Source organism: Suricata suricatta, chromosome 12 (assembly GCF_006229205.1).
Source record: "Suricata suricatta isolate VVHF042 chromosome 12, meerkat_22Aug2017_6uvM2_HiC, whole genome shotgun sequence".
Taxonomy (NCBI): Eukaryota; Metazoa; Chordata; class Mammalia; order Carnivora; family Herpestidae; genus Suricata; species Suricata suricatta.
In genome coordinates, this window is record NC_043711.1 from 21,715,995 (window position 1) to 21,731,286 (window position 15,292).

At 48.0% G+C, this 15,292-nt stretch overlaps 1 protein-coding gene and 1 long non-coding RNA gene across 11 annotated transcripts; one reads left to right on the forward strand and one right to left on the reverse strand.

Annotated features, from left to right (window-relative positions):
• The first annotated feature begins 6 nt into the window (after positions 1–6).
• On the forward strand, positions 7–14,099 carry IL17RB (interleukin 17 receptor B). 10 transcript variants are annotated; one of them, XM_029916237.1, is made up of 11 exons: positions 7–237; positions 2,391–2,415; positions 3,152–3,292; positions 5,147–5,274; positions 5,728–5,854; positions 7,681–7,728; positions 9,188–9,330; positions 9,602–9,769; positions 10,664–10,763; positions 12,049–12,147; positions 13,324–14,099. In XM_029916237.1, the coding sequence occupies exons 1-11, from the start codon at positions 178–180 to the stop codon at positions 13,953–13,955; spliced, it is 1,671 nt and encodes a 556-aa protein (XP_029772097.1). In that variant the 5' UTR covers positions 7–177; the 3' UTR covers positions 13,956–14,099. The 10 variants fall into 10 exon arrangements, with proteins under 10 accessions (XP_029772097.1, XP_029772103.1, XP_029772099.1 ...); XM_029916243.1 differs by having other exon boundaries at positions 9,701–9,769; XM_029916239.1 differs by lacking the exon at positions 7–237 and having other exon boundaries at positions 1,865–2,415; positions 13,420–14,099.
• LOC115273255 lies at positions 6,619–13,484 on the reverse strand. The gene is made up of 5 exons (XR_003900760.1): positions 13,396–13,484; positions 9,377–10,012; positions 9,107–9,215; positions 8,660–8,860; positions 6,619–7,891 (listed from the first exon to the last, which is right to left on the reverse strand). It is a non-coding gene; the product is annotated as an uncharacterized LOC115273255 (long non-coding RNA).
• Positions 14,100–15,292: the final 1,193 nt, after the last annotated feature.

The following is a 15,292-nucleotide window of genomic DNA, read 5'->3' on the forward strand; positions in this document are numbered from 1 at the left end:
GCCCCGAGGCTCTGGGACCCGGCCCATCCCAGCGAGCCCCGGCAGGCGGCCCCGGCGCTCCTACGTTCCCCACCCAGGCAGCGGGGCGGGGGCGGCGCTGCGGGAGGCGGGGCCCCGAGGGATGGCCCCGGGCGCCTAGTTAAGAGTGCGGCAGGACGGACGCTGGCTAGTGCTAGGATGTCGCTAGTGCTGCTGAGCCTGGCCACGCTGTGCTGGGGAGCGGTGTCCACGGAGCCGGTAAGCCTCCGCCCGCGCCCCTTTCCCGCGTTCCCTCCCCGGAGCTCCGACCCCGACGGCGTCCGACGCCCCAGCTCATGCTTGTTCTCCCAGGGCCGCCTGGAAAGGGTACCTCTGCGCTGCCTGGGGCAGCCTGCCAGGCAGTCCCGGGCTTCAGGCTCGAGTGAGGGGCCTGGGAATCAGACGGACCCGGGCTCGAATGCTAGCCTTATGCTCACTGAGGCTCGGTGTCCTCATCTATAAGCCCCCGCAACTTACGGGGACTAGTGAGGAGCAGCGACAGGGCTTGCAAGGCAGCAGCAAAGCGCCTGGCACGTAGTAGGCGCTCAATATTGTTCATTGTTACCCCTTGCAGTCTTGAGGTCTGCCCACATTTGGGTACAAGAACTGCTTTGGGGGGCGTCTGGGTAGTTCAGCCGGTTAAGCGTCATGATCGCAGGTCCATGGTTCGAGCCCCGCATCCTACTCGGTGCTGACAGCCTGCTTCAGATTCTGTGTCTCCCTCTCTTTGCCCCTCCCATAGTTATATTCATTCACTCATTCATTCATTCATTCATTCATTCGTTTTCTCTCTCTCTCTCTCTCTCTCTCAAAAAATAAACATTAAAAAAAAAAAAGTGCTTCTCCAATACCGGTTGCCTTTCTGTGCCATGCTGCTTGGTGCTGGCGGGGTGCCATAGTGGTGGAGCTGGTAATCTGTTGAACTCTGGCAGGTTTCCTTTCTTTCCCAGTGCCTTGAAGGATTGAGGGAATCTTCTGGGTCACTATTGAAGAAAAATCTTATCAAATAGCTTTTGAAACTATATCTGTGCCCTCTTAGCATAAATGGGGGTGGTTACTTGTTGATGGTTATGGAAAGATGAACCCCATTCATGTGCTCTAATGTCTCCAGCTACTCTCCTTGTTGCTTTGCTTCTTCCTAAAATTTGTCTCACCAGCCCTTTGACAAGAACTCAGCTCCCACTATGGTGGCTTATTTGTTTACAAAAATGTCTGATATTACTTGAAGTTCAGCTTTAAAAAGACAAAGATGAGGGACTATCAATTTTACCAAACCCAGATTAATCAAACCATCAAATCTTACCTTCTGTCTTGCAAGATGTTTGGAAATGTACAGGCTAAGAGGGGTCAGATTCCAGAGCCCGTGCACTTTTATCCTAGAGGGTCTTGTCACTGGAACTTGCTGCTGTCTGAAAGTTAAATATCTTAAATCCAGTGTTTTTTTCCAAAACAAAAGTACTAATTATTAGTTTCTTAAAATGACATGAGGTCTAACAGGAGAACAGGAGAAACCTAATGGAAGACCAGGGGGAGGGGAAGAGGGAAAGAGAGTTGGGGAGAGAGAGGGATGCAAAACATGAGAGACTATTGAATACTGAAAACGAACTGAGGGTTGAAGGGGAAGGGGGAGGGGGGAAAAGAAGTGGTGGTGATGGAGGGCACTTGTGGGGAAGAGCACTGGGTGTTATATGGAAACCAATTTGACAATAAACTATTTAAAAAAAAATGACATGAGCTGTTAACTCCAAAGGGTTTAGTACTAGCCTTTCTGGACACTAATGTTCATACTTATTTTCTAAAAGCTGTTTTCAAAAGATAACTTGATGAAATCACAAGTGCTTTTGATTTTCTGAATAGCCAGATCAGGTGAGTCCTTTTGTATCAGAGGAGGAATGTTTTAAAGACACTGGGACGGCACCTTGGATTGCATTCATAGCTTTCTTCTGTTTATCTTCTTGGCACAGCTAGTCCTTAACCTGGAGAGAATCAACAGGTACTCTGGATGGTCCTCATAATCTACACTTGACCAAGAGAGTGGGAAGGGGTCTTCAAGATGGTCCAGAGTCACTCCTGCTTATAGCAGGGCAAGGGGGCAAGGCACAGAGAGGAGTGGAGACCCAGTTCTAATTTTTAAGTGTGGTGATGGGCAGGCTTGAGGATCTAAGTATACTGATAGCTAATCTAAGGTCTATCATACCCTACCCTGGGCCAGCTTAGTCTCCCCTAAACTGAAGTGGAACCAGCCCAGCTTTTCTCTGAGAGTTTGCCACTTATATATGCATTTTAAGAAAAAGATAGTGTTTTGTCTGATTGGGCAAATGAAGTCTTATGAAGGCATTCAACATGATACTTTATTTCTTTGTCTCTTGCAGACCATTCAGTGTGGCTCTGAACCCGGTAGGTATGCTAGGGAATGGGTATTTGGGGCTTTACACTAACAGAACAGTGGACTTTAGGGGGCCCACATCCAGGCAGTGGGTCCCTGGAGACCACGGTGAAATATTACTTTGTTAGCTGATGTGGATGAAGCCTCAACTGGGCAAGGCAGAGCTCCCAGTGTTTCAGATGGGCTGGCTTCCTGGCCAGTAAGAGGGGCACATGCAGGACACGGGATCCCTATTCAGGGTAGGAAGTGAAGCCTGACACTCTGGGAGATCAAGTGCCATGATAGGGAGGTCACTTACAGTTGAGAACAGGAAGCAGCTATCTTAGAAAAAAATGAGGGTTTTAGATGGTAGCATTTGAAGAATGGGTGGGCATCTGCCCAGGAATTGTGGATGGAAGAGGTGAGCTGGAGGAGAGCTGGGGCCACCAGTGATTAGGAACTGGGAGTTGTGTGGGCCAGCTGGCTGGAGTCTAGGCTGAGACATGAGGGACACACATGTCAAATAAGCTAAATACATCCATACATGCACAGGCGCATGGGGTGGTCCCAAGTGCCCTGTGAGGCGGGGCCAGGAGGTTGCCCACCTCCTTGGCCATAAACCAGCCAGCACTAAGAGATGTGCGCTGCCTTAGCAGGAAGAAGAGATGAATAGTGAGTGAAGGAGGGATCCGGGTGGGCCACTCAGAGGAGATGGCATTGGGTGGGGTCAGGGAGGAGAGCCTCTTAGGCAGTTTTGCCTCTTCCCAGGACCGTCTCCAGAGTGGATGGTCCAACACACTCTGACCCCAGGAGACTTGAGGGACCTCCGAGTGGAATCTGTTAGAAGCAGAGTTGTAATGGAGGACTATTCAATCTTGATGAATGTGAGCTGGGTACTCCGGGCAGATGGTAAGTATGCATCAAACAATAAAGCCTGAAGTATCTACTAAAGCAGAAAAGTGCAGATTATTTGATCCATTAATTCCACCCCTGGCAGGATCCGAACAGAATACTGTAAATACGTAAGTGCACCAATAGCCACATACTGTGGTCCCCCGTTATCAGCGGTTTTGCTTTCCATGGTTTCAGTTACCCACGGTCAACCACAGGCTGGAAGTGGATGATCCTCCTTCTGCCGTATCTTCAGAAGGTCCATAGTGGCCTAAGGCTGCGGCACAGCGCCAGCCGCATTCACCTCGCTTCACCTCATCACATAGGAGGAGGAGTACAGCATACGTTTCCGCAGAGACCACAGTCACTTAACTTTTATTACGGTCTGTTGTCATAATTGTTCTATTTTGTTGTCAGTTATTGTTAATCTCTCGCTGTGCCTGATTTATAAAGTTCATCATAGGTATGTACGTATAGGAAAAATACCTAGTGTATACAGGGTTCGGTACTCTCCATGGTTTTAGGCATCCTCTAGGGTCTTGGAACATGTCCCTTGTGGGTAAGGAGGGGGGACTGCTATACTAGATTATTCATAGTAGCATTATTCGTAATAGCCAAAAAAAATGGAATGCGTCAAATGCCTGACAATAGAATTAGAATCATAAAACCAATCCAATGCATCAGTGAGCATGAATGATCTGTCACTAAACACAGAATGGATGAATGAATCTCACAAACAGAAGACACCAGATTTAAGAGTCCACATTCACGTCTGAATGCAAAGCTAAGTGGTTGGAAGTCACAGTAGTGGCTCCTCTTGGGCAGGGAGTCACTGACAGCACGAAGGGCGTTCCTGATGTGTTTCCCAGCCTGGGTGCTGGCTACACGAGTGTGACAACCCTCACGTGGTCTACTTAAGCTCGGTGTACTCTTTGGTATGTTACATTTCATGGAAGAAAACAGAGCAAGTGCAGAGATGATTCCCTCCACCACCACCATCAAGTTTAGGAAAAGTGCTGGCTCAGGTACATTTCTGTTTCCCAAATGGCACCACTGAAGTCCTGGCATTTCCCCCAAGGCAACTTGTGAGTTCTTTCCATGAACCAATCCTGGGGACCTAAAGCCCTTGTCTCTGGTTTCTACTCGCTCAGAATTCAGTTCAATTCAGGAATCCAGGAATGCCTGGGACAGAGAGGTGAGGTGGCCACTGTTCCCTCCCAGTAGGGCTCTCAGAGGGCAGGGGGAGGCAGGCACAGAGGCACAGGCTCAGTGTGTGTGTTGGGCGGGGGGTCCCGGAAGGAGCTGTGCTGCATCTGAGTGGGGTGGAGGCAGCGGGGAGCTGGAGAGGGCCCTGGGGAGCACTGTAATTAGGTGGTGCGGGGAGGCAGTGACCCCACAAGTAGTACAGAGTGAGCATTTGCATTTGTTTGCCGTTGTTACTAGGAGAGCTGGGCCTTGAAGGAGTGCTAAGTGGGAGGTGAGGAATAGGGGGAGGGAGGGACAGTCAGAACAGGCCTGGTATGGTGATGACACTCTGGAGGGGGCCTGTTCTTAAAAGACACCCACAGTAGGGCAGAGCTAGAGTCCCCTTTGTAGGATCCTGTGACATTGAGGCTTACCCATGAGGAGGAAAGAGCCTAGGTTTTGGAATTGAATCCATATCTGCCACTGATGAGCTTTGTAAGGTTAGGCAATGTTCTCTGAAATCCCCCAAGCCTCACTTGCCCTATCTGTAAATGGAGGACAGTGAGGGTGCCTACCTTACAGGACTGTTGTGACTGTGAGCTGAGATGAGGCACGTAAACGCTCTAGCATCAAGCTGGCTGCATTCTACGTGCTGAGTAAACCCTGCCTTCTTGCCTGTCTCTGCAGCCAGCATCCGCTTGTTGAAGGCCACCAAGATCTGCGTGACAGGCAAGAGTAACCTCCAGTCCTACAGCTGCGTGAGGTGCAATTATACAGAGGCCTTCCAGACTCAGACCAGACCCTCTGGCGGCAGAGTGAGCATTCTGAGGCACCTTGGCTAATTGTCATTAGAGCTCGCCCCTTTGCTTGGGGGGTGGACAAGACGTGGTGTACACACAGGCTGCGGAGTGGCCGCAGCTTGGAGCCCGGAGTTGGATGCCTGGGCTCAGATCCTAGTTTTGGCCACTCCTGGGCTGTGTGCCTTGGGCAAGTCAGCATCCCTGGGCCTCAGTTTCCCTTTCTGCAAAGTGAGGGGAGCTGAATTTAAATTTTATCCTACCTCTAAATGTTTATACTTCTCTGATTCTGTGACTTAACGCTGGCAAGTTGTGTGAACTCCATTCCCGTAGTAGACATCAGCTGGAGACAGAAGCTTCAGCAGTAGGTTAAGGAATGCAATTATAAGCGGAGAGAGCAGCACGCAAAGGTACTGTATTTCTGCATTGCAGTGTTTCAGAAATTCAGGGGGTCTTTGCTTTCCCTTTCAGTGGACGTTTTCCTACGTAGGTTTTCCTGTGGAGCTGAACACAGTCTACTTCGTTGGAGCCCACAATATCCCCAATGCAAATATGAATGAAGACAGCCCCTCCATGTCTGTGAATTTCACCTCACCAGGTGAGCTCCCTCACTCCTCTGTCATCTTCTGTCTTGCTGGGATGCTTGCTGGGGGGGGTGTGGTTTGGCACAGAGAGGCTGGTGTACCTTGACAAGGCATTTGGCTTTGCTGAGTCTGGTTTCCTCATCTGTAATCCACAGTAGTAACTATGCCTCACTCACAGAGTGGGGGAGAGGAGGAAGTCAGATAAAATGTAGGGAAAAGCCCATTCTTGTGTGTCAGGCACTGGCTGAGCACCTGACATGCATCCTGTCACCGAAGCTTCCAACAGCCCCGAGATTATTGGACAGATGAAGACATTGAGAGCTTAAGCAACTTGCCCTGGGTTATGCATGCAGGAAAAGTGAGGCTGACGTTCCAACCATGGTCCTTCTCAATCAGTGACTCTAACCATCTGCCACTGATGCAGAAAGTGGTGTGTACACTGTGGACTCCAGTCGGCCCCCAAGCTGTCAGTGAGAGGCAGTTGGCCCCGGGTTGAACTCTGGGTTATTTCTCTTACTCCACAGCACACAAGCAGCCCTGTAGTATCACACCTGCAGGGTCACATGCGGGGCTGCCATAAGGACAAGACAGGGTCATATGTCATGTGTGGAGGCGCCAGCATGGTGCCGGGCCAAGGCGATTCCCATGCTGCCCTCACCTGGATGGGTCACCTGTTCTGTACTCCACTCCTGTCCTCTCTCTCTGGCATGGTGTCCAGGCCAAATGGGGCAATTTCTGATTCCTTGCTGTTCTTTGAAAGTGTGGTCCAGGGAGTTCTTGGTGCCCCGCAACTTACTACACAGTAGTTTTCAGCTTTCTTGATGCGACCAAACCTCATTTTAGGAAACATACATGTTGAATTTTGGAGTAATTTTAACTTTACAGAGAAATTGCAAAGATAATACAGAGAATGTGTAGATGTCCAAAGGATCCCCATATAGCTCTCTCCCAGTTTCTCCCATCATTAACCTTTTATGTCACCACAGTACAATTGTCAAAGGCTAGAAACCAACATGGGTATATTCCTATTAACTAAACTCCAAACTTTATTTCAATGCCACCTGCTTTTACATGAATGCCCTCTTTCTGTGCCAGTCCTTATTTAGTCCTCGGGTCCCTCAGCCTCCTCTGGTCTGTGACAGGCTTTGGGTCTTTCTTCGTTCTTCATGACCCTGACAATCTGGAGTGCTGGCCAGGCATCCTGCAGAACGCCCCCCTCATCTGGCTCTGTCTGATGTCTGTCTCCTGATTAGACTGGGGGTGGTAGGTTCTGGAGAGACAGTGCAGAGGTGGAGTGTCCTGATCCTCGCCTCCTATCAGGGGCGGGTGACATACACACCACGTCACCGGTCATGTTCACCATCATCACTTGGGTGAGTGGTTTCTGCCAGGTACCTCCATTGTAAATCTACTGGATTTTCCATTTCTCTACTGTGGGTTTTTTTTTCTTTTTCTTAAACAAATGATTAAATCTCCCCCTGTTCCATGGTAGGGGTGTGGGGTGGATTGAGTTCCACTTCCTGGAAGGGGCAGTATTTACATATATTATCAAACCTGCTTTTTTAAAGGTTTGAGTCTTCTCCTGGGGATCATAGATACTCGTCTGATAAAGGTTCTATTTAAATTAGACTCCGGTTATCACTTTGTGGGTAATCTTCTGTTTAACTGCCAAATGCCAAATGTTACTGTTTATTTAAATTTGTTATCTTACCTCACATCTTGAATGTTCTGGCAATTTGTTACAAGTGTGAGAAGCATGTGTGCGTGTGTGCTTGCTGGTGAGGGTGTGGAGCAGAGGTACCTTCTTCTAACATGGAAAAACTTACACTTAAATCTCCAGGCTGCCTCGACCACATGATGAAATACAAAAAAAAGTGCGTCGAGGCAGGTAAGTAAATATGCTTGCCTTTGCTATTAGAAGATCCTGGAGCCAGCACAGCCCAATCCATCTTCCACGAAGAAACTGAGGCCCAGAGCAGGGGAGTTGTGTGTCCAGGTTACCCAGAGAGGGCCGGTCCCCAGCCAGCCCTGTGCCGACTCCATCGAGCAGCCTGTCCAGAGAAGGACTGATTCTGAGTAGGTTTAGGTAGTGAGTCAACAGTCACAGAAAGACACCCACTGTCCAAACTGCACTTACAGTGGTGCTGATTGAAGGCCCCTTCTGACTGCAGGGAAATCTGTAAGTCCTTCCACTGACCTCTGGCCTTAGGGACCCTGTGAACCTTCCGTTTGGATTAGCAAGCATTCGAGGTGTGATTGTGAACTGAAGTGAAGACCTAAAAGGATAGTCTCAACCTGTGTCTTCACTGGGGTTCACCTCTCACAGGCTAGACTATTAGAACCTGCCTCTACCCTTGGGGTTTTGAAATAAGTGCCTTTAGGATAATAAGTCCTAAGTGTCCAATTTCCAAGGATTTTACAAGGGCATGTGTACATTTCTGGGTCATACAGTCTTATGATGCTAATGAGGCCAGTGACACGTGAGGGAACCAGTCCCCACCTTTTAGGCACCCCCACCCCACCATGCATCCCTTTGCATCCCATCAGATGCACAGTCTCCTTGAGGGGAGGCAGACTTGGAAGCGTTATGCTTCCTCTCTTGCCTCCTGCCAAGAGAGATGTGGAGTGTGGAGGGCACCATGGGTGTGGGGAGCTCTGCAGACCTTCCATCAGTTCTAGACCCCAATTCCTAAAGACAGTTCTGAGCTAGGGCCTGACATGCTCTCCCACATGGGGAAAACACCACACACTCCTGTCTTATCTGTTCCTGGAAATTAACCTGGTGCTGATTTGCAAGTCACAAGAATCAAACAACTGACCGTGTCTCACTGAGTAGGCCTGTCGGGGTATCCACTAAGCAGTGAGGCATTTCCTTCATTCTTCACACCCAGTAAAGCCAACAGAACGGTCTAATGGATGAAACTCCTGGAACCCAGCATGTTCTAGTAGCTGTAGTCCTGCTTTATTCACTCTCTATAACCTTAAACATGTCTTCTGGCCCGGGGCTCCTCCTCTCCATCCTGAAACGGAGAAAATGCTGACCTCAATGCTTAACTCAAAATGGAGGTTGAGAATTGAAGGGAGTCGTAGAACCCCATCTGTGTCCCCCCCACCCCAGCCAGAGAAGCTATCTCAGCAAAGTGGTGACATGGGCCCTACACTTTCTTGGGCAGCAGCAGGTGCTTTGACATGCTGGGCACAGTGACTCAGTAAAAAGTATACTGTGCAGGGAGAGCCCTTGGAGGAACGCATGCCTGAGAACTTACATTTGTTTTGGTCAAGCCCTTTGGGAGACTTAAATAAGGGGCAGTTTGCAACTCCGTCCATGTGATTCTCTCTCGACTCAGGAAGTCTGTGGGATCCGAATGTCACTGCCTGTAAGAAGAACAAGACAGCGGTGGAAGTGAATTTTACAACCAGCTCCCTTGGAAACAAATACATGGCTCTCATCCGCAATCACATCGTAATCGGGTTTTCTACCGTGCTGGAGGTACCTCTTCCCTTCGTTTCCTACCACCAACCCCAGCCTTGCTCACCTTGCTGACGATCAAAACGTAGGCCCCCTGGGAGTCCCTGGACAGTCTCTCCGTTCTAACAGAGCACAGGCGGGATGGTCGCTGGTCCAGGTGTGTGGGGCTGTTTTGACTCATTTCACAGAGCTAACCAAGTACCTGGGAACTTCCTTGGAACTGTCCCTGGGAATCTAAAACCAACCAGAAGTAGACGTGTCTGAAGTAGGAAATGAATCCTTATTCACGCAGGCTGATGAGAGTCCCTTTGGGAAGAGCGGTCTTCCACCCGCAGTCTTTGTTCTTGCTCCCCTGGCTCATGATTCTCAGTTTGTCTCACTTCTGCCCCAGAACAACCCCCAAACGCGCACTTCTGTGGTGATTCCAGTGACTGGGGAGAGCGAAGGTGCTGTGGTCCAGGTAAGGCTCAGCGAGCTGTGTGCGATGGCAGGGGCGCTGGACAGCTGGCCGCCACTGCTGGCACCAAGCAACAAGCAGGGAACCCTGGCCTCAGTCCTTATGGAGGCGAGGGGAGAAGCAAACCTTCAGGTCATGATCCCTTTCGCTTTTCTTAGTGGCCATTGACTTTCCATTTTACTCCCGGAGCTTCAGAAAACTTCTGAGACAGGAGTACCATTTAATTGTTCCCAAGGTTAATTTTAACTGTAAAACGAAGCAACAAAGGATTTAAAATCAGAAAGTTTGGGTTTCGATCAGGGCCTGAGGCTAGTCGGCTGGAAAACAGGAAGCTGGACCAGGCAGATGCTCTCAGGTCTCTTTCAGCTGCGAGTTTATGATGTGGGGACATGGAGGGTCAGAGCCACACCCAAGATATAAGGAGCTTTTGTTTTTCATTCCCCGGAACATAAAGGTGGCACTCAGACACACCAGAGGGAGCAGATACCTGTCAGCATATTATGATTGCACCTTTTCCAGGAAACCAGACTTCCCTAGTCCTGGGGGATGTATCTGTCAATAGGAGCTCTACTGCTTGGGGTTTTGTAGAGGGAATATTTGTATACGTATTAGCCTATGACCTAACCCTTTTACATAAGGAAACCAACATGTTAGCAACATGTACAAAGTTTAGGTTCACAGTTCGGGAGTCAGGTGTTTGGTCTCTGTTGCTGGTTTGGGTTTTAGGGCTTTGTTATGAAAGTGACCAAGGCAAAAAAATGTCCTATTACAATCCTGGGGTGGGGGTGCCCTTCAAACCAGAAGAGAAAGGGGGAAACATTTGGTGGAAGTAGGTATGATGCTGAGCTTTTGCTCTGAAGCATGATGGGAGCTTCCCAGGCCTCGTTTTCCCCTCAGCTGACTCCGTATTTCCGTACCTGTGGCAATGACTGCATCCGACGCAAAGGAACAGTTGTGCTTTGCCCACAGCCCAGCGTGTCCTTCTCCCTGGATGGCCGTAAGTGCTGAGCCATTTGATCAGAGAGGTTATAGGCCAGGGTAGGCATGTGCCTGCGGGAGGGTGCGGGAGTCCCTGCTGTGTATGCTGGGGGCTGGGGTGCCGGGGAAGATGTCCAAGGAGGGCCAGAGGGCCTGCCACCTGACTGGGAATGGAGGCTTTAACTGTGAATTCACCACAAGATCCTTTATGAAACAGGATACACACACAAAGGGGGAAAATAAACAGTGCAGAATGGATGCTCATTGTGCTACAAGGACCTGCTGAAATGTCAGCAGCGCTAAAGGACCGAGTACATAAGGGAACGTGGGTTTCACTGCATTGTGATTTTATCAGCCTCAATAGCTGACTTGATGAGATCACTCAGCCACAAATTAGGAATACTGGCCCCTCAAAGACACACCTCACTGATGCGTGAGAGCAGCACATTCAGGAAAATGTCTTTCTGGACTTAGAGATGGTAGTTCTCTCACTACAGACCAATAAAATGTTCCCAGAACTACCCCAGGGTGGAGTCAAAAGTTAGAAGGTGTTACTCTCAGAAACAGCCCAACAAATTGACAACCCAGGTGCCTAACAGTCCTGCCTTCTGTGCGGGCACAGGGCCTGTGGACTCCTGTGCTTACCTGGCTGACATTGCTGTGGGAGGTGGCACTATCCCCCTCCCTGAGTTTGTCAGTCTAACAAAACAGCCTTGAAAAATGGCATGTGTGTGTGCCATGTATTAAGTAATCACACCGAGTATAACATTAGTTCGTTCATCAAAGAACAAAAAACCCGAATGCAAGTTCTGGTTACCAGGGTGAAAATGCCTGTGTAGACATGGAGTAAGAAGCCAAATGATTTTGGTGTAACTTTCTTAACCTCCTGGGTCCCCCACCCTTTTTTATTTTTGAGGGGGAGAGACACACAGCATGAGCAGGGAAGGGACAGAGAGAGAGGGAGACACAGAATCCAAAGCAGGCTGCAGGCTCAGCTGTCAGCATGAAGCCTGATGTGGCTCTTGAACTCACGAACCATGAGATCATGGCCTGAGCTGAAGTCAGACACTTAACCATCTGAGCCACCCAGGCACCCCTCCCATATCCCTTCAGAGAATATAATGAATGACCTGGACACTCCATGGTAAAATGCACCAATCTGCAGACCCTCTAGAAATCTACTGATCCTTGGTTTTACAGGAATCTAAATTTCTACAGAGTACGGAGTAAAAATCTGAAGTTTTCAAATAGGAGACACATTTGGTTTTGTTTTGCTGAAAGTAAATCAAATTGGTTTTCTCCAGGCAGGAGCGTGTTGGGTGGCTGGCTGCCTCTCCTCTTCCCAGCCCTGCTGGGGGCCACGGCGGTGCTGATGGCTGGGATCTACCTACTGTGGAGGCACAGTAAGTGTTATAATTAGTTCTTTAACGAAATCTGAATGAGGAAATAACACTTTGAAATTTTTAAAAGATTCCTCTAGAAGCAGTTATATTTTGGCATTAAGACAAGAGTCAGGGAGCACTGATGTAAGGCTGTAGAACTCTCCAAAAATATTGATAATGGCGACTGGGTCACAACTGCCAAGGCAAAGCAGGGATAGGGCCCTCTCGATCCAGTGACTGCCACCGGTTTCATTTTTAGCACTGATGCACCTACAAGTACTGCAGTGGGCAAAAGACAACGAATAGTGAACTGCATTTCACTATTACTGCCTGTAACAGGTATTCCAAGCTAGTTCCTACCTTTTAAAAATAATTGTTCCATAGCATAAAAACACTCATTTGAATTAAGGTACCTCAAGGTCCGTGGCAACTCTACAAACGTCAAAGACTTGAATACAGAAATCAGAGTATTTATACAGATACACAGAGAGAAGCCCACTGCTCCTCCTCTTGTCCACATGGAGAAAAAAATGCACCCTTCGAGTCCTTAGTGATGTTGTGGATAGAACAAGATTACTCTCATAACCCAAGTAAGAAAGCCATGTGGAACTCTGACCTTAGGAAAACTATTTAGGAGCTATGATCTGGCCTGTATTAATTACAGTGCTTTCATATGTAGTTTCTGTTCTGTACCACATATAGGACAGAATTCCAGTTCCCAGCTGAAACAGGGTGCCCGTTAACCTACTACAACCACAAAGTCTCTACCACCTGCAGACATCAGATGGATCAAATACTGAGTTGACTTAATTCAAAATGTGATGAGAAGGGCAGAGATCAGGTAGCCCTATTTATACAGGAAACTAAAATTACTAGTTACAACCACCCAACTAAAACAAAGTACCTCAAACCTAAACAGTTTTTGTGACTTTATTTGAAAAGATATAGCTTAAGAAGACTGACTTAGTGATGGGGACTTAGAAAATACACCTTTTAGAGCATCTTTAAGGTTTAAACATCAGTGTGTTTCAGGTGCTGTGTTCCAAAGGCACGTGGCGGGTATTTTGCCTGCAGGCAGCGACGTGGCCCGTGCTCAGCCAGCATGCCCCAGCAGGGGCTCGTTTCCTAGTGGTGGTTCAGATTTAGGGACAGCCGGCTGTGTACTGCTCCTAGCTGACAAACACTCTTCCCCCACAGAAAGGATCAAGAAGGCCTCCGTCCCTACTGCCACCCTACTGCCCCCCATTAAGGTTCTTGTGGTTTACCCACCTGAAATATGCTTCCATCACACAGTCTGTTACTTCACTGAATTTCTTCAAAACCACTGCAGAAGCGAGGTTATTCTTGAAGACTGGCAGAAAAAGAAAATAGCGGAGATGGGTCCAGTGCAGTGGCTTACCACGCAGAAGAAAGCAGTGGATAAAGTCATTTTCCTGCTTTCCAATGACGTCAATACCATGTGTGATGGTACCTGTGACAAGAGTGAGGGCGGCCGCAGCCCCCACGAGAACTCCCAAGGCCTCTTCCCCCTTGCCTTTAACCTCTTCTGCAGTGATCTGAGAAGCCAGACTTCCCTTTGCAAATACATGGTGGTCTATTTCAGAGAGACAGACACCAAAGAGGAGTACAGCGCGCTCAGCGTCTGCCCGAAGTACTGCCTCATGAAGGACGCGCCTGCTTTCTGTACAGAGCTTCTCCGTGCCGAGCAGCACGTGTCAGCGGGAAAGAGGCTGACAGCCCGTTCCCTACAGGCCACTCAGGAGACGTGTGGGGCCCTGAAGCCTTCCTGCTCCTCCACATTACAGGGAGAAAGCATCTCAGGATTCTGAAGTTTCCTGTATGGACTACGTACAGGGAGGATTTTACATACACCTGCTTTATTTAGCAATAGGAATAGGGAGGATTCACAACGGAATACATATGCCTGAGTTTAATCAAAATTTGCATGCCAATAAAACTGTTACAAATACTAACTACTGTAGCATTAACTAACGGACAGAAACTAAATTTATAACTATAAAGCTCAATCAGGTGCATACCTGAAAATCAAGGAGGGTAATAATGCAAAATTATAACCATTCTGATAATTGAATGATAAAGCAGCTTCCAGCCAAACATCCAGTCTTGAACAGTCCATGCACTGCACTGTAGGTAAGACTGTTTACTTCAATAACATTCTAAACTTAGTGAGTATCAAATTTAAGAAGCCTTCACTAATTCACTCAAGTAACTTCATAGGTGAAAAACCCTCTATTATATACAAAAGCCATTTTAAAGAAAACAGAATAGGTAAGAACGAGCTGAATTCATCCCTGCTGACCAGATGACGTAGCATGTGTGTAACCGCTTGTACTATTTGGCACTTGCATAGGACCTCTTGGAACCAGATTCATGTCCTGTCGGAGTCTTGGACAGGTGACTTTTAACGTGGACACCAATATACATTACTTGCAGACCTCATGTCAACTTTTGCCCAAAATTACCTATTAGAGGTCACTTTCAAGAGTTCAGTTTCTTGATTATTCACTTTTCATGTTCAAAACACAAATAGTTCCTGCTCTTTAGAAAGTTAGCCCTCTTAGTCATTAGTCTTTTTATAAATTGGTTTTAATGGTTTACTAAAATTACCATCGAGCTCCACGACATAGAAATGTATGGTATTTTAAGTCTTTCAACTTCTTGCTCTAAAAGCATCTCTTTCTTAATGCAAGTTACCAAGGGGTTATTTATATTATTATTATTTTTTTTAATACATTTTATTTTTTTTCATAATATTTTATTGTCAAATTGTTTTCCATACAACATCCAGTGCTCTTCCCCTCAAGTGCCCTCCACCATCACCACCACCTCTTTTCCCCCCTCCCCCCTCCCCCCCAACCCTCAGTTCATTCTCAGCATTCAATAGTCTCTCAAGTTCTGCATCCCTCTCTCTCCCCAACTCTCTCTCCCTCCTCCGCTCCCCTGGTCCTCCATTAGGTCTCTCTTGTTTTCCTGTTAGACCTATGAGTGCAAACATATGGTTTCTGTCCTTCTCTGCCTGGCTTACTTCACTCAGCATGACACCCTCAAGGTCCATCCACTTTCCTACGAAGGGCCATATGTCATTCCCTCTCATTGCCATGTAGTACTCCATCGTGAATATATACCACATCTTCTTGATCCATTC

Excerpts from the sequence above, each read along its gene's own strand:
- IL17RB (XM_029916236.1), top strand. The coding sequence starts at position 2,295 with ATGCATTTTAAGAAAAAGATAGTGTTTTGTCTGATTGGGCAAATGAAG. Across the intron at positions 2,416-3,151 it reads TCAGTGTGGCTCTGAACCCG|GACCGTCTCCAGAGTGGATG; the intron begins GTAGGTATGCTA and ends GCCTCTTCCCAG. Across the intron at positions 10,764-12,048 it reads GTCCTTCTCCCTGGATGGCC|GCAGGAGCGTGTTGGGTGGC; the intron begins GTAAGTGCTGAG and ends GGTTTTCTCCAG.